This window comes from Lathamus discolor, chromosome Z, assembly GCF_037157495.1.
Source record: "Lathamus discolor isolate bLatDis1 chromosome Z, bLatDis1.hap1, whole genome shotgun sequence".
NCBI classification, from domain to species: Eukaryota; Metazoa; Chordata; class Aves; order Psittaciformes; family Psittacidae; genus Lathamus; species Lathamus discolor.
The window spans coordinates 92902234-92920953 of NC_088909.1; the positions used below are offsets into that span (position 1 = coordinate 92902234).

General features: G+C 36.8%; 1 protein-coding gene across 3 annotated transcripts in view; it reads left to right on the forward strand.

Moving 5' to 3' along the window:
- ARL15 (ADP ribosylation factor like GTPase 15) overlaps window positions 1-18720 on the forward strand; it is a 223163-nt gene that overhangs the window by 80158 nt on the left and 124285 nt on the right. For all 3 annotated transcript variants that reach the window (XM_065662343.1, XM_065662342.1, XM_065662344.1), the window contains 2 exons: window positions 2823-2882; window positions 14857-15065. In XM_065662343.1, the coding sequence (XP_065518415.1) occupies window positions 2823-2882; window positions 14857-15065 (269 nt within the window). The remainder of the gene's footprint in view (window positions 1-2822; window positions 2883-14856; window positions 15066-18720) is intronic.

The following is an 18720-nucleotide window of genomic DNA, read 5'->3' on the forward strand; positions in this document are numbered from 1 at the left end:
GCCTTTATTCCATGGTATGCTGCAACATTTCCCAGAGGTAACTTTTGAAATGTATCACAAAGGTGGTAGAGAATTTAGGCTTAGTAATCTTTCTTTTGAAAATAGGTAATGGATTGCTTTGAAGCTTCCACTACTTACTTTTTCCTTCTTTGGTCATATACTGGGGACTGTCCATGAAAACATAAAATTAGGGATGTGTATAAAGTCAAAACTAATGTTGTGATATAACAAAGTAGAACCACTGGAAACAAACAGTACCAGCGTAGTGCAGACACATTAAAAGGTTTCTTTCTTCTCTTTTTACTTTTTTTCTTTTTTTTTTTTTTTAAGCAGTCTTGTTGCATGGACAGAAAAGAGAAGAATGTGCTATAACATAGAATGGGACAGTGATGGTTTGAAACCTTACTGTGATTTATTTCTTCTCGTACTTGGTCAGTAGCGCCTTGTGGTATATGGTAGCAACCGAAAGAGTAAATGCAATGGGAATGTTTTTTTTCTGGTGATAATTCTTACTTTTTAGATCAGCAAAGAGACTTGGTTATGTCTCAAGGGCAGATTGAGATCAGACATTCAGTTTACAGGAAGTTTCAGTCAGCATTGAGAAGATACATAAAAAAAGACACAACAAACACAGATAAAAGGTATCATAAGTCCAAAACATTTTGAGTATGCATGCAGGTACAGATGAACCAGAATGCTTATTACTGAAAAGGCTATTTTGATTAAAAAAGCAAAACAAAAACAAATGACCCCCCCCCCCCGAAACCAAAACAGCACCAGAAAAAAAGAACACAAAACAATAACCCCACAACGAAACCCAGAAACAAACAAGGAGCAAGAAAAAGGAATACTTGGCTGCAAAGTTCAGAAAGAGGTCAGATTAGATCACAGAGATGGAGGAAATCTGATTCTGTGGCCATAGCAGTTTACTAAGGTTGATTTGCCGAGGGAACAGGTAGTGAGTGTTGTGCAAGTAACCTGTGTTTATACTTACATGGCTCTGTATTGTAGCTGTGGTTCACAGGCTTAAATCGTATGATTGTCCCTTAGCAACCCTAACTGGTTTTCAGTGTATCTTTGTTTACATTGCAAGAACATAAAGTTACTTAGCACAACTGTAAGTAAACAAAGTAAAACAGGTGCAAGAAAATATGTTTTTTTTTTCCTGCACTGAGCCATTAACCCGTTGCCTTCACAGTGGTGTTACTGGAAATGTTAAAGAGATCTCACACTTCATTGAATGGAGAAGTTAGCAGTGCCTAACTTCAAAAGTTGGAAGAAAACTGTAGAATAACTCAGCCTTTTTATTTTTCTCTTCCCTCCCCCGCAACTTTATTTTTAGAGTTCACCTTAAATAAGTGCAAATTATACTTTAACACTTTAGATCCTGAAAGAAACAGTAACAGCAATGTATGCAGCAGTATAGAGCCATCAAAGGAAATAATAAAAATATTTTTATTTTTTAAAATTTAATTTTCCCCATGTTTCTAGATAGTTGCCGCAAAATACCATTATTTAGTTAGACAGCTTGAGGAATGAAGATAGACTCTGGTGAAAACTAGGCAGCATCCATACCAAAATGATGCATATCTAGGCTATTAATAAATCTACCCATACGTACCATATCTGTTCTATATTAGAAAACTATTGTTGAGAATCCGGGAGTACAGTGTGACAACTTCTCCACTGAGTTTTCAAACAATAACCTGTATTTTTCTTTTTCTCATCAATACCATTCAGGTCTATTCCAGTTTTTCCTCCTTTCTAGGAAGAGTTTAGAGTTTGTTTCAAGACAACAACAACAAATATGCTTCATAATTATTCCCTTCAGATTTTCTTGCACTTTCCCTTACACTGCATCTAGCACTGACTATGTTTGGAGTACTCTATCTTACTGGTCTGATTTGGCACAAAAATCATCTTATTTCTGTTAAATGATAGGTAATAAACTTGGAGTGACAGACTTTTTTTCAAAACTCCTTTACTCAGTTCACAGGTATGTAATCATGTTGAAACCACTTGTGCTAAATGGAAATAAATTCAGTGTCTATCTGGATATTTTATGCTGAAACAGGAGACATAATTTTTCCTATATAAAGTGATATATTCATTTATATGTATGCACTAAACATGCAGAATTTACATTGATGGATTGCTGGGAGCTTTTCACATTACCTTTCTATTGGCTGTCTGAATTTTCAGTTAAGGGAAAACATCACGCTTCTGGAAGTTTTTAAGCATATAACAGACTAATAGAGGATTCATAGATGCTTCTAGTGTGTTTCTAACCATTTTAATATATACTACTTAGATCAAGAAAAGGATCTTTCTGTTAATAGCATGTATAGAAGGGTCAATACTCTAGCTGTAACCAAACCTGTGAAGCTTAAATGTAAGAAAACAGTGATTTGAATTGCATGTTAATCTTCCAAGTCGCCTAAAAATTGCAGAAGGATCACTTCATATTACTGGTAGTCTGAAATCTAAGCTGGTAGTTCTAGATACATTAAAAGATGGTTTTATAAAGGTATATTCCACACTAACTCCTCACCAAATGATAGGTGGCTTGGATGGAAGTTTTGTTCTGAATTTGATGTTTGCCAACTATTTAATAGTATCATTGCAAATTTTATTGCTCGCACTGATTTATTCCTTTTCCCCTTCCTTATAACTGATATTTTTAAACAGCACAATGAAACAGAATTTTACATGCAAAACCGTGGTTCTCGAGGAAAGATATAGTCTTTTCTGAATGTATGCAGTTGATTGCAAATGGCCTCTTTAACAAATAACTTACTGTTACTCTTAATTTCTGTTCCCAGGTTTTAGTATAAAAGCAGTGCCATTCCAGAATGCCATCCTGAATGTGAAAGAGCTTGGAGGTATATCATTTACATATTTATATAATAATTTGATTATAGAAACATGCAGTGTCTAAATCTTATCATAGCAAACTGTTACTTGTTTTAAATTTAAAAATTATAAATCCATGTAGATGGAATTTAAAACCTGTGTTTCTCCAGATAAAGTTGGGAATAAGTCAGTACACATGCTGACTACAAAGAACAAAAAGTAAAAAGCGGGAGGAACAGAAGGCGGTTAAGTGTGGTGTATCTTCTTAATGTGATTTCTTGGGCTGCAGTGGTTGAGTTATACAGAAATACAAACTGGACTGTAATTGTGGTACAACTCAAGCAGCAGCTTAAGAAAGTGTGTTCCCAGTGTTTATTGTATGTATAAGCTTTCACTTATGAGCATTGGCTCGGGTAACTATGCGAACATTTAGCAAGACCAATGTATTTGCTGCACCACTGAAAACATGCAAAGGCAGCTAACATCCAATATTGTTTGATATTCTCTTGTTGAATTTGTGGCTTTTGGAGGCATGGTTGTTCTGTGATTGTGCTTCTTCATAATTATCTGTATACATGTAGGCTATTTAGCTGCCCAGTTCTGTCCCTGAGTCTTAAGTGATCAAGAGGTAACTGGTAAAAGGAAGAAAACACTCTTTTAATAAGAGTTCTTGTGGAGTCTTAATTTCATCTAATGTTCCTCTAATTAAAAATACCCCAACACTTAGATCTTTATATTCTAGAATTTCTGTAGATCTTCTTTATTACCTATGTAAATATAGTAGAATGAATCTTGTTCATTAGATTTTCAGCAAGGTTGAAACCTCTCTTAAATGCTCTGAGGTAGAAGTTAACTTGGTTCCTCAAGGCAGTTTCATGAAATCAACTGAAGTTTAATCATGGTTGACTTACCTGAAATTGTTTCAAGAATATGCTTTGAGATAAGCAGATACTATATTTTGGTTTTACTACCATTGATCCATGGATTTAAACATACATGTTCTTGTTTGAGCATGTATCCTATAAACAAAGCAGAAGGTTTTTTTTTATAAAGGGCATCCACAGGGATATTGTTGGTTGTGCTTGAGTGTATTATCTGCATCATAGAATCACAGAATGGTTCGGTTTGGAAGGGACCTTAAAGATCATCCAGTTCCAACCCCCTGCCATGGGCAGGGACACCTTCTGCTAGACCAGGTTGCTCAAAGCCCCATTCATGTGGACTTATGTCACTTTGGGAATTTTTTGTGGGTTTTTTTTTTTTTCCCCCCACAAGGTGAATCATTTGCAGCCCAATTTATGCATTCTGCTGCCCAATCTCTGTGAAATATATAATTTGTATAGGTAAATGCAGGTTTTCCATGAAGTATTGAGTCTGAGCGTTCTGCAGCAGATCCTCGTTAAAGAGTCTTCCTTAACCTTTTTGGATCATACAACTTTCATGCAGGTATGTGTGTTAGGAGAAACCTTATCTCAGTGGAGTGATTTGATTTTTCACCCATTTATCTCTTCCCAAAGACTGGAAGTTTGTTAGAATTCTTTTAGTCCACCTTTATATTTCTTTCCCCTTAAACTATGGCTATTTACATGTCTGTACTTAGAAATGACATTGTCTGGTTTTTCTATCTGTTGGATAAAAATAATAGGATCATACAATGATTTTGGTTGGAAAAGACCTTAAGATCATGTAGTTCCAAGCCCCCTGCCATAGGCATAAGCCTCACATAGATCATGTCACCCAAGGCTCTGTCCAGCCTGATCTTTAACACTGCCAGCTTTTCATTACCTAGGTAAGGGAGCTAAGTCAAGCTTCCCAAAATTTATTATTCTTCCAAAAGTTGGTGGTCAGCATTTAATCTTCTAGTTGGGAGATAATTTTCCTGTTTGATGAAGGTAAAGCCTGAGCTTTCTGCTTTCTTGCTCTATTTATGTGAAAATAAATAAAAACATCTTACATATTGAAGGACTGCTAAATTTTAGTTTGGAATTTCTGCTTCTATGGTTGAATAGGAATCTATGTTTTTGTTCTTATTCCTGGTTTTTCCCTTCAGTTTTTATGGTGGTGTTATATAATTTCTCTTTACATTACTATGGAGGTCTTGTCACATTTGATCTTGGAAACTTGGAGGCAGGTAGAAAGGCACCTTTTTTAACAATTGCTGTCCATTGTTGCATATTATTCTAAGGGAGAAGCTTTATATAGTTTTTGATACTCTGTTTTAAAATTGTCTTGGGTTTAGGTAACTGAAAGCTTCAAATGTCTTCATACAACAACTTACTAACATCCAGTATTTAAAAAACAGCAGAAATCATACTGTTGAAGGTTCTTGTATTCAGCAGCCAAGCAGTTACGTGAAAAAGATGCTGACTGCATAGTATCCTTTTTGTTTGGTTGAAGCAATATCCTTCCTTGAGGTTGAAGATGCTGCTTTTTTTTTACTGTGCTGGTTGCCTCTGGAGCTGCTAATGAAGATGGGGTTTATTTCTTGATTTCTGTAGGGATTCTAAATTTTCAGGCAGAGCGTATAGCAAAATCTCTCGTTTTGTCTCTTCCAGGTCTGGTTGTCTGATTGTCTCTTCATCAGCCTTTAGGATTAGAGACAGAGAGCAAAGTTTGCTATGTTCTTTTTGCAGTAATATTTCTTTAAAATACATGATACTAGGATATATCTATATATAAAATCCTATTTCTGGTTATTTTTTTAGGGGTATTTGTCTCCTAAACCAGGCTGAATTCCTACCAGGAAATGGAGGTTTTATCCAGTTTCATCAATGTTAAATGTTCTGTTTAAAAACATTTTGACCCTGAATAAGTAAGAAAATAAGTAGTTTTCAAATCGAACATGAGCCTGCTTGAATTACCCGAAAAGAGGGTCTTGCATTGTTTACTAACCAAATTGAACGGCCTTTTCTCTAAATTTCTGCTTTCATATACCAATAATGACTTCGTGCTCCCTGAGAAATAAGAAAAACCCAACCTGAACTCAAAATCCCCACACACTTTATTGCCAAAAATTTAGTCCATAAAATGATATGTGTAATTTAGATTACTGTGAAGCTGTGCTGTGTCCTTGTCCGCATTCTTTCAAAATGTACTTTTACCAGGATAACTGGAAATATCTCTATATTATGCAGCTCAGCTGAGTAATGGTACAGAAAGAATTATAAATTTGATGATTTCCTGTTCTGGTGCTACAATTTCTGGTGGGAATTAAGGTAGAAATTATGTATGACGAACATACTCGAGGGTGTGGAAAGACTGCAGAAATAAAGCAGATGATAACATTTGTTGTTCAGAAGGTTCTGACAGTGTTTGGCTGAAAGAAGTTTGGGATGCTAAATGCTGAGGTTTATACTTAAGACAGATGACGAAGATGCAAAGGCAATAGAAAGCTTTTTCTTTGGTTCTGACGGATTCCAGCCTGGAGACACAGTGCCTGAAACCACCATTTATTGAGTGTGTTTATTAATTTGCTGTTACAGTGCTGTCATAACAGAATGCAAAGTCATAGTGTATGTTGTGAAGTAGATACATATTCAGGCCTATATCAAGATTTTAGCTCCGTTCTCAAGATTTTACCTCTGTTCTGGAAGTCAAGTAATAATTGCAGTTGCTTTTTTTTTAAGAATATGTCTACTTCATAATTTAGTTTGCTATCTTGTAAATACAGACTTAGAAACTACCGAGAGATGCCAGATACTGAGCTTGGTCAAACTTAAAAGAATTATTCTGGATGTGAACAGCTCTTTTTCTCCTTAGCAAGTTTAAAAATACTAAGAACATGTTACAGGGTTTAATAACATTCTCTGTTTTATGTACTAAAATATATTGTCGTATGTTTGTATTACATCTTTGTAATCCACCAAAGGCCTTTTTCACAAGCATAGAGACTACATGTTGCATAGTCATCTTTGAAACTTCATTTAAGACGTAGTGTGTTAAGAACCTAGCAAGTGCAGAGTGGTTAATATCAGGGATGCTCAAGTCTCCAGTCGCTTGAGCACACCCAGAAAAAGAGGGGTGAGAACTGTCCTCCCCTCTGCTTAAGCTTGGTGACTAAAGTAATAAATTCGTATTCTTAGGCCAGCTAAATTAATTGTCTAGGTGAGAGCTTGGTAAAACAATAAATAGGATTGGTTAAACAAAGCATGTGTATTTTGCCTTAATTTGGAAGTAAAGAGCAAAAGAGAGACTAGTAGGGGGAGTCACACTTTTATGCAGTACAATTTGAGTGGGAAACATGAACCCCTGAAGAAGGTGGCAGCAGTTATCAAGCAGTGCCTGAACTTGTGAAAAAGTGCGGGAGAGGCAAGAAATAATATTGAGCTATTAAACAGAATTTAAAATTTGAATAGTTATGGGAAATCAATCTTCTCCTTTTCTCTGTGGAGGTAGAGGGGAGCACTGAACAGCCTTCTAGCAATGGAGCCTCACAGAGCAGCTAAAATTTCATCTAGTTAGTCATCAGAAAAGCGATACCACAAGTAAATGCCATCTTAAGTCATCTTCACAGCGACAAACTAACACAAAGCAATAAAATCTCAGTACTGTATTTAACTAAAAGGCAGTTGACACCTCTACAAAATCTGGTTGTGGAGTACATGCAATGCCATCTGCGACATAGCTGCGTCTAACAGTTTACAGAACGTCTTAGCAGATGAAATTTTTAGATGACCCTGATGAGCTGTCCAAGCTGTGAGTTGCACAGAGACATTCAGCTTCCGAAAGCATTAAAGTTAGGTCTGTTTGCTATCAATCATACTCAGCCTGCTGTTCAAATGGTGCCTAAGCCCAGGCTCTGTCACATAGTTTCCTCATTTCATAGAGAAGAGAGATCATTTGCACCTGCTTACGGATCTCGTTAACATGACTCCCGAGGAAGCTTCAATAAGGATTTTCAGCATAGTGATCTTCCTGCTTTTCTTTGGAAATCCTGTCCTTTTGTACAATTAGCTTTTTGCTGAATAGACAGCCTACTGCTTATCTTATTCAAAACAAGTAGGAGCCATGCTAGCAATGCCTATCAAAGCTATGTATAATATAGTAAGTTAAACTCAAAATTTCCTAGTTAAGTAATTTGTGGGGCATGGGGCTGGTTGTTTTTGCTGTTTGGATGTTTTGTGGAGAGAAAAGAAGAACCTTTGGTTTGCTAAAAAGCCTCTGCCTCCTGTTGGGCTTGTGACTATTTTCTTCTGTCTGAATCAAAGGGCAGAGCATAGCAGCCTAGTTTGGCATCCAAAATGATACCTACATTTTATGAACTCCCTGCCAAACAACTACAACAAAAGGCTAAAGTGGATGCAAACTTTTTTGGCCAGTCAGCAGAAGGGTTAAACAGACAGAAGTACAGAACTGTGGGTGGCTTGCTGCTTTCTTTATATACCTCCTAGTCTTAAGTGCTGTAGAGAAAGATGTGTTTTGAGCCTTATTTGAGATTACCTGCACTGTTACTGGAGGTGTGGCTGCAGCTGAGCAGAGGGTACATCTGATTCTTGCTGTGTGTTGGCAGCAGTTGTTGGCTAGGGAGTTGTGCTGGTGGTTCTCAGATCCTGGCTGTTACAGAGTCCTCCAGCAGAGGTTGAGGAAGGGCAGAGATGGGGTACTGGGTAAAGACAAAGATGATTCTTCTTGTTGCCAGCCATTCTTTGCCAGCTCGAGAGGCCTTACTGTGTGTCTGTGCCTTACCAATAAAAAAAGTAATTTTGAGAGTGGCTGTGATACCTGAAGTCCGGTTTAGTGTGTTATGCCACCTGCTGCAAACTTTTTAAAGCTTCAGGCTTAAGTAAACGTGAAGAGTGTTTTGCATGGCACATTATCTTCCTTTTGATATAATCTGTAAGATTTTCTAATGAACAGTATGTTCCTGACTAGAACAGGAGAATTTTGTTTCAAATTGTGTGATTTTATTGTAAGATGTAGTACATGCCTCAGTAGATCAAACTGACTTTCTGCAGGCAAGGGTAAGTGCAGTGTTTTTAAAACTTTCAAGTGCTTGTTCTGACAGTTTTAAATAGCAGAGTTAGGTGGAGGTTCAAAGTTGGAGACAGCACCTAAGTTAGCTAATAGAGAAAATACTGAAGGCTCAATTTCCAGATTAATCTCACTGGAGAAGCCTGGAAGGCAGACAAGAGATGTCAGAGATTTTTTTCATAAACATCAGTTTGATAAGAAGAATGAAAATGAGTATAATAAAGTGTTTTTCTGATTTTTGTATGTATTGAATATAAAGGCACAGAATCTATTTCTCAATTTTTTTTTTTCTTTTAATGCTGTTTGTCCAGATTGTTGTTGAATTCCTGCAGTGATTATTATAGTTGATTTAGCAATCTCCAAATGTTCCTCTTTCAGGAAAAAACTTGCCAGTTTCCTATTGCCATTCTATGTATATGATCGCCGGAGTGGACTGCTGTGATCACTTGGTCTTAAACCCTATGAAGGTTTAAACCCTTGAGGAAGGTTTTTGTTTAGCATCTATTGCAGTAGTAATACAATATAGCCATTGAATGGTGACTGGCATTACACCTGTGGGAAACTTCTGTATCTGTGTGTGGATGTGTCTGTCAGCATGGACAAGTTGCATGTATATACAAAGCATGTATCTTAAGATTTATAACTTTACTTATAAAAGCAAATAAAGTTTATTTATAAAAATGAAAGGACCTAGCAGCCTGAGAAATAGCTAGTGTTAAAAAACCAAATAAATCTGTATGCTGTATTTATTAAAGGGAATACTTGGACACCTAAATAGAGAGTATGTGCGGGATAGATGAGGTAGAGCCGCATCTCTTAAAAATCTGTCAAGATTTCTAAGATTTCAGGTACTTTCCAGATTACCTAAGAAGACCTGTCAGTTTTGATGGGAAGTGAAATTATAAACCGTAACTAGATTTAGAAACTGTTACTTCAAAATTCTTTTAATAAGTTTTTTTTGTGGGGTCGGACACTAGGGTGTATTTAAAGATTTTGCAACAATGGACAAGAGAGTTCTTTTTCTCTTCCTCTCCTTACTTCTCCACTCATAGTCCAGTCTTTCATGCAAAAAGATTTTGTGGTGCAGTTGACATATTCTTTAACATCTTTTCATGGTTTTGATAATTAGAAATGGTCTGTTTGATATCAGTAGAGGAATTATCTATATAAATTTTTAATCAACTATAAAAACTTCAAAATAGGTATGTGGCTTTTATTAGAGGTGAGTGGATGTTTGAAGTGGCAGAAAAACTGTTTGCAGCCTGCAATCTTTTATGGCCCCAGGTTAACTGTTTTTGGTGGGAAGGAAAAAATTCTCCCCTGGATTTGAGACTATAATTTCACCGGAGCTGTGATGTATTTTGAGGTGAACAAGAGCTTTGGTGCACAAGCTAGACTGTCTTGAAGCAAGGGCTACATGACATTCGTTGTGCTCTCAATGGAGTCTTGATGCAAGTTTGACAAGTAACAAATTTGACACCTTTAAATTGCTTTCAGTGACGTTTTTCTGTAATTCTATGTTTTGTTTTCCTGAAAGTACTGAAAAGGGGGGAATTGAAGGTAGCCTGAAGCATCTGTGGACGAAGATGTAAGCAGAAATATTAATAGGTGAAAGGGAGATTTGCAGGTCTGCATTTTGTATAATACTCGCACATAATTGTGCAACCTGTTTTCGAAATGCATTAACCTGCACATAACTCTTCCCCCCCCTCCCCAGCTTCTAAGAGGTCTTTAATAAATAATGTTAATATGGAAATACTATACCCTTGGCTGAAAATAAAAAAAGGAATTTATTTGATATTTTAATAATTACAAATTAAAACTTTGTAAAATTTATAACAGTTATTGAATAGATCTGCCCTGTAGTAATGCTGAATGACTAGGGGTTTAATTACAGCACCCTTTTGATTCCTTGTAAGGAGGGGGGTGGTGGTGTTACTCCTTTTGTGAAGTAAGTCAAGCCTATAGAACCTTTTATAGTGAGTAGAGTGATTGTGTTGTAGTATGTTTTGGTGTGTCACTGTTGTTGTGTGTTGTGTGCCTCACCTCTTTCTTTTGTAAACTGGATGGTTTAGTCACATCACGGGACTCAACCCACTCCCGTGGGTCCAGTGATGAAGGAAAAAATCATACGCCTAGGCATGAGTTGTAGCTTTTGCCTGTGTCTGGAAAATACACTGAATGTCACATTTTAGTGAACCTTTTGCATAACATGTTTCCTAGGAGAATTTTACCTGAGTTACTTCTTTCCTTTTTTATGCTTTATTTTTTTAATCTTAGTTTAGGCAGAAAGTGGTTGAAGAAGAAGCTGTGTGCCTCCAAAGCTGTAAAAAAACTCACCTGGTGTTAGGCTGACAAACCTAAATGCTTGTCCTGTATGTTACTATTGCTTGATAGAACATTTTGGGTACCAGTTAAGTTTCTGTTTTTATTGAGAGTCTGAGTTTGTTTAGTGGAGGTACATTACATTATGGATTGCCAAAGAAGTCTGACTTTTGAATTTCCTTATTGTAGAAATCTTTAGAAGAGATGAAAAGATTAATTCATAGGGTAGTCTGTGCTAAACTGCACCTTTAAAAACAACTGATTGGTCTAAAGACTGAGTTTGTCATGCCATAAAGGGTGATGGATCACTCATCACAAGCCAGCATTTTCTGCCCAGGATAACTACTTCTGGAAAAAGAGACTAAGAACAGGTTATGCTCCCTGGGTATGCAGAGTTAAAAGAATATGAGCTTATTTGTCATGTAGAAGTTGTGTTTTCCAGTTGCTGATAGCTCTTCTTGTCTGCTTAGTGCAGATTTTTTTTATTCTTAAACCTCAGGCTGTGATTTCCTCTGAATTGAAGCATAAGCAAATTCAGAATATGTTATTATTCTAATAGAACATCCTGAAGGAAACACCAGGTTTTGTTGGATGTCGTCAGTTGGTTGTTATAACTATGCCATGATGACCGGCCACATCTGGAGAGAAAAGGACTACTATGTTTTGGTGATGTTTCTTTTGGGACAGTTGATAATGGAGAAACAAAATTGAGCAGCTAAAGAACTTGAACCAAGCAGACAGGACCGTAAGGTCCACAAATCAGCATACTGTTTTTCTGGCTCCAGTGTCCCATGTAGGGATACATGTGCCTGGATACCACAGATTCGATGCTCTGCAGTTCACCACAAAATTTTTCTCTTTAGAAATATTTCAGTTACAAAGGTAAGACTCAGGTTCTAGCAGTGACATTTGATTGAGAAGTAGCTGGATGAAGCTTAGAGTAAATAAGACAGATGTTACATTGCTAGGAAAAAAAAAAAAAAGAGACCTTCAAGGAACTGATCAGGGTGTTAGCCTTTCAGTTCCCTGAAAATCATTCTCTAACAGGTTTTAGAGTAATGTGGTATTTCAGATGCCTGTGACACAGCTGTGTGTGGCTATGCAAGTAGTGTCCCTCTGGCAACTTGCTCTACTTGGTTCTGACATAGACAGATGTTTGGAAAGACTGGAACATCTGACAGATGCTGTGAAATGCTTTATCAGTACAGTTGGTAGATACTCTGGTGGTACAGGAAACACAGAATTAGCTTTCAATGCAATCTCTCTTCTGTGCGTGTAATGTTTATCTTCAGAGATTGATGATAAAATAAATTAAACAGCTGTCCTGTTCCTGCATTGTTACTTTGATTCTGTTTAAATTAGTAGGGAAATTAAGCAAGATCTTGACTAAATCCCATGATCATTTACATTTAAATAATTAACTGTTTAGCTGTCTTGCAGAAAAACTGTTCAGGTATGACTCTGGTATTCTCTGTAGAAAAAAGCATGTGTTCACAGTGTTTGTTAACCACCTAAATTGTGCTAGATGCAGAATACAGAAACAGGGTGCCTAAGGTTCCAGTGTGGCTGGTACAGAGGAGACAGGAACCCCATGGAGTGAGATTTGGATACTCTTGAGTTCCATGCCTAAATTACATAGTGTAAATTCCTTTTTAGGTATTTGTTACTTCACCATTGAATCATAGAATCAATTAGGTTGGAGAAGACTTTTAAGATCAAGTCCAACCTTTACCCCAGGACTGCCAATTCTGCCTTTGAGGGCCTCATGTGCACGTTTTTTGGACATTTCCAGGGGCAGTGATTCCACCGCCTCCCTGAGCAGCCTGTTCCAATGCCTGACCACCCTTCCAGTGAAGAACTTTTGCCTTATGTCTAACCTAAACCTCCCCTGTCACAGCTTGAGGCCGTTACCTCTTGCCTTATCGCTTGTTCCTTGGGAGAAGAGAGTGGCCACCTACTAGCTCCATCCTCCTTTCAGGCAGTTGTAGGGAGCTATATGGTCCTCCCTGAGCCTTCTCTTCTCCAGACTAAACACCCCCAGGTCCCTCAGCCGTTCCTCATCACACTTGTGCTCCAGACCCTTCACCAGCTCTGTTGCCCTTCTCTGGGCCTGCTCCAGCACCTCAATGTCTCTCTTGTAGTGAGGGGCCCAGAACTGAACACAGGATTCGAGGTGCAGCCTCACCAGTGCCAGTACAGGGGGATGATCGCTGCCCTGGCCCTGCTGGCCGCACCATTGCTGATACAGGCCAGGATGCTGTTTGCTTTCTTGTCTGCCTGGGCACAAGCTGTATCGTTCTCAGCTCTGTCAGTCAGCACCCTGAGGTCCTTTTCCATGAGCAGCTTTTCGGCCACTCTGCCCCAGTCCTGTAGCGTTGCCGGGGGTTGGTGTGGCCCATATGCAGGACCCAGCACTTTGCCTTGTTGAACCTCATACAATTGGTCACAGCCCATTGATCCAGCCTGTCCAGATCCCTTTGATTAGTGACTGTCTTTCTGTTGCACAATGTATAAATTAAGCAAATATTTTAGGTATTATATCATTATAATAATAGTGTTGCATCCAATTACAATTTTGTGCCAACATGTTGCTCAGAACTTTTGTGAAGTTTTGTTTCACTAAAAAAATTGAGTTTTATTCTTATCAGCACTTGGTATGTGTGTCTACATTAAAGTTCATTTCTGTCGATCTCAGATTCAGAAAAGTGTCTGTAAAGGATCAGCCCATTTCTGCAAATCACTCTCTTGCCGACATGTCAAGTTTTCTACTGGGGTATTGCTGCTGTTCACTTTTTAGTGTTAGTCCCCATGAGTGTAATGCCAGATTCAGACATACAAAGAATAGCCCATATCCAAATCATAGTTTAGATAGTTTGACAGCTGTCAAATATATACTTTTTTTCCCTACCTCAATGTTACAACATATGCTACTCCCCAAGGGAGACAAAAGCTTTCTGTGGATAACCTTATTGCTTGGCTTCTGTTGAGATGGCTGAGTGCTGCTGAACTGTGTTCTAAAAATTACTGTGGCATATAAGCCTGTACATTCACTCATGTGTCTACTGTTGGGCTTTTCCAGAATCCTTAATGTGGTTGACAGAGCGAAAGTAGTTGAAATGAATACCTTTGCACATTGTCACTGTAGCTTCTCATCCACTGTTCAACTCACTGGTGTATCACCATTCTCCTCACTAAGTGTCTAATTATGTTAATAGATTTTCTGACACTTTTTTTCCCCAATTATGAAGTGGTTGTCTGATGGCTTGTAGGTGAACTGAAAGACCTGATCATGCTCAGAAATGAGCAACTGGCATGACAGAAGCTACAGGTTATAGCAAGGATCTGCAGCACTAAGTAAAAAAGAGTGGGCAAAGTTTTAGATACTAGTACCAAGATATTACAGTGAGAAGGTATAGGGTTGTGTGGCACTGGGAATTCAGTAGTTCTGCCAGTACTCGTTGATGAAGCAGAAACTTTTAGGGATGAAAACTGTATTGAGCCAAATTCCTTTCTTATTTAAACAATGTTAATTTGATGTTTGTGAGTGTGTTACTTTTTTCATTCTTATGCTTTCAGTGGTGATTATGTAGGAGAGAAAATCTAGTCTATTGCTTTGGTTGTTCTAAGTAGAAGGGTTATTTTCAGATAGAAGTGATAAATCTCTTTAATTATTTGTATTTTAATTAGTTCTTATTATTTTCTTGCTAGGGGCTGACAATATCAGGAAGTACTGGAGTCGTTACTACCAAGGATCCCAAGGAGTAATATTTGTATTAGACAGTGCCTCCTCCGAAGATGATCTAGAAACTGCTAGGAATGAACTGCATTCTGCTCTCCAGCACCCACAGTTATGTACTTTGCCGTTTTTAATACTGGCCAATCATCAAGACAAGCCAGCAGCTCGCTCCGTGCAAGAGGTATGTTAATGTGGCTGTGTTTTGCCTGTTTTTATTTGCTATCTGCACATCACTGACCCAGTATAAATTATTACCCTGACATCCTAGTTATGGACTGGCCTCAGTTACTCTTCACTGTAAGTATGCAGACCAAGAACAGTCCCAGCCCCTAAGAACTTAGTCCAATGCACTCTGTGCAGGCTTAGTTGTTCTGGAAAAAAGCCAAGTAATACTTGGATGCAAATGGTTCTCCTGCTTTCACCATATTTTGCTTAAGGGAAAAAAGGCGTTTTTAAACTACTCTTTATCAAATGCTGCTGGGACAGTGATTTTTTGTTAATCTTGTTTATTTGTTTGCTGTTAGTTTTAATCTTGCACTGTCCCATTACTCCATTCTTTGCAACTGCTTAAAGCGATATATCGTAGCCATAGATTGTCTTTTATGTAAAAGCTTTTTTCTGAACTGCTGTGTACTGATGTGGAAGCAGAGTTGCAGTTCTTGTTCTAAAGTCCTAAACTAGTTCTGATTTTCTTCGTTAAGGAGTAGTGTCTGTGTCTACCTTGTAGCTATCACATAGTAAATTATATAATTGTTCTATTCAGTATACCTTTTGCTTTTAAGTTTCTGAAAAATTCGTCTTACCTACATTCCTATTATGTCACATACATTTCTTCTGAAGTTTGTAGGAAGATGTTACAATTTGGTTGTGTCATTCTATTCATAAATGTTATCTAAAGGACTCTTCCTATTAAAGATTGTATGTGAAATCTGTTTGTTCTGTGAGTGGTGTTTTTTATTACAACAGAGTGAAAACTAGTTCGGCACCTTGTTGTGTGGCTGCATTGCATCTAAACTTGGTGCCTTCTCAGATGCACTTTGTCTAAGATGTTAAAAGCTGATCTTTTTGGAGAATGCCAGTTCAGTTCAATGCAAAACTTACTGATCTGTAGGATAACTGCTATTTGTACAGTATAGTTATTTGTACTTTCTATACTGCTTTATTGCTGTTCATACCTCCTTTCTTATACAAAAGAAATAGTGGATAAAAAGTTAAGCTTATTACGTGTTAAGAAGGATAAATGTAAATGTGACTGTAGAACAGCAATGTTTTTAACACGAGAGCAAGAGAATAAGCTATAACTGCGTTAGCTATACTGTAAAATGTTTTGTGAAATTTTTGGCCCTTTCCTCCAAAAATCTGTGCTTAGGAAAAAGAAAGAATATAGGAGAGGGCAGGGGGAATTTGGGTTTAGTTGCAAGTTACATAAAAAGTAAACTGAAATAGTGCAGGGATAGAACTTCAAGTTCGAAGATTTGTTCATCTAAAAACAGATTTAGGAAGAAGTATTTAAAGGAGATGTAATGTGGATTTTTAGATATCAGTTTATTTATTTCCTCTAGTTTACTGTGCAGTGTAAAAGCAAAGCACATATTCCTAAATCTTCCACTTAAAAAAATCACCATATTCTGAAACACAACTGGTTTCATTTTATTAATACAATATACCCAAGGTGTTTTGATTTTTACTTTTTTCATAGAGCAGTATAGATTACAGTTTCCATCAATGGAAATGCTTTTTTCACATGATTTAAGATTTTTTTTTTTACTACTTTTTTCTTTTTTTAAATGCCTAACTTAGTTTGAAGTTAACTGAGGATTTTGATTCTAAATAATGTTCAAGAAATGTTCTTTGTCCGTTTTCATAAGAATAGTGAGTATAATGCCAGTTACTTTGTTTTACAGCAAATTATACATGTAACTCTCTGTTTTGGAGCTGAGCCCGCATGGATAGACTTTTGAGCCTGAACTGAATCTTTTGCATATTTTAAAGTTAGCATTTCTTCTCTTTTATTGGCAGTACCCTTATTTTCTCCTCATCCATCATTACCAATTGCTTGATACCTCAGCAGAGGAGTAGATCTTTACATGCTTACAATATCATTTAAATATGTTTCTACGGCATGCCCTTAAAAAAAGAAATCTTTCAGTATATTATCATAGCAAACAAATCTTGATTGCTTTGAGTCTTTATGATATGCTGAATGCAATAATTTTGTTAAATGTGTACAGCTTATGCATATTTTCAGGAAAAATAACCTTCTATCAGGAACTCAGTATATGTCTTTGAAATGCTTTATTTAAGAATAGTGGTGATCAAAGTTACAAGAATAGCTAAGGGGAATGCCACAAAGTTGTTCTTTTGTCCCTGAAAAAAATGATGCCTTATGTTTGCTGTGTATGCAAAGTGGGATCATTATTTGGTCAGTATAGCTGATGTTAAAATAGAAATTTCTTGCTTTTCCAGAGTCTTTGCTGTGCTGTTGTCCTCATTATAGACATTTGAAATGAAAGTAAAATGCTGAATCATAAGACCTTCCCTTATTTCAAAACCAGCATATTTCGGGATTTAACAAAAATAATGTTAAGCATTAAGTGTTTTATTAAATATTTTAGCAGAACTAAGTCCATTAATTATAGGTATTTCCTTTTTTATGTATCAGAAGACAGATGAAATTATGAAGTATGTATTCATTCTCCTATGCAACAAATTGCCTTTCCTTAATGCATATGAAAAGACTCCTTGGAGTATAATTAAAGAAAATGTCTGAGTTGAGTGGTGCGTAATAGGAACTGTAGAAAAAATATTTATCTACAACAAAAATCCCTCACAAAACTGTACAAGTGCCAAGCAGTTTCTGCAGCAGATGTTAGTTATATTTATTGTTGGGAAGTACAGTTGTTCCAGTTTTTCAAAATTTTCTATTTTATTTTAATGTGTTTTCTCCATACTTTGCTTAGGTAGAAATTATCCTGTAGAAGCTGCATGCTGTAAATATTAAGCAACGTCATGAGTAGTTCAGTTCAGAACTATAATGGCTATTTGTAAGAATATCTAAATAACTTGTTTAATTTATGAAATGTAATTTAACCTAATTCATTTCTTAGGCATGATTGGAGGGGGTATTTCACATTATTCAAGTTATCAGGAAAAATTACAGGAGAAGCTAGGTCAAAATACTACTAAGTGAATGTAAACCTTTTTTCCTGTGTTCAGTTGCTGGTTGGCTGTTTCCTAGGTTTTTGTTTCGTTGGGGGTTTTTTGTTGTTTGATGGGGTGTTTTTTTTTTAATTTTGAAATGAAATTAAGAAAGTAAACTTGACATTTCATTCTAGAAACCATAAATTAAGATGCCAATTTAAATGTTGTACCTATTACTTCTCTTATGTCAGCTGCTGTGGTGTTTATGTCCCAGTGTCAAAGTTCCTTGTAAGTTTTGTTGTTCCTGTGACAGTAGCACATATTTAAGTGTTTTCAGATAGCTGCTAAGTGATTTCAGCTGAGCCATGCTGAAATAAAGACTGTGTATATTAACCGGACTGTAAAACTCAGATGAAAGTATTTGAGTTGATGGGTATGCTGCAAAATTTTTAGACTAAAATCACAGTGATGAAGATTAATCATGTATAAGTCAGTTCTGACTACTGTTTTGGAAATCTCCTGAATTAGTAAATAAAAAGAATTACAAGTGAAAATAAATTTAGTTACTTAGCAGATGGAAGATGGTAGCATATCAGTTTGGCCACTGTTTCCTAAAGACAGGGTGCAGTTCTGAACCAGTGTACTTAATTACATATATATATATTAATAAGTATCTTGGTGATGGGATATGCTTT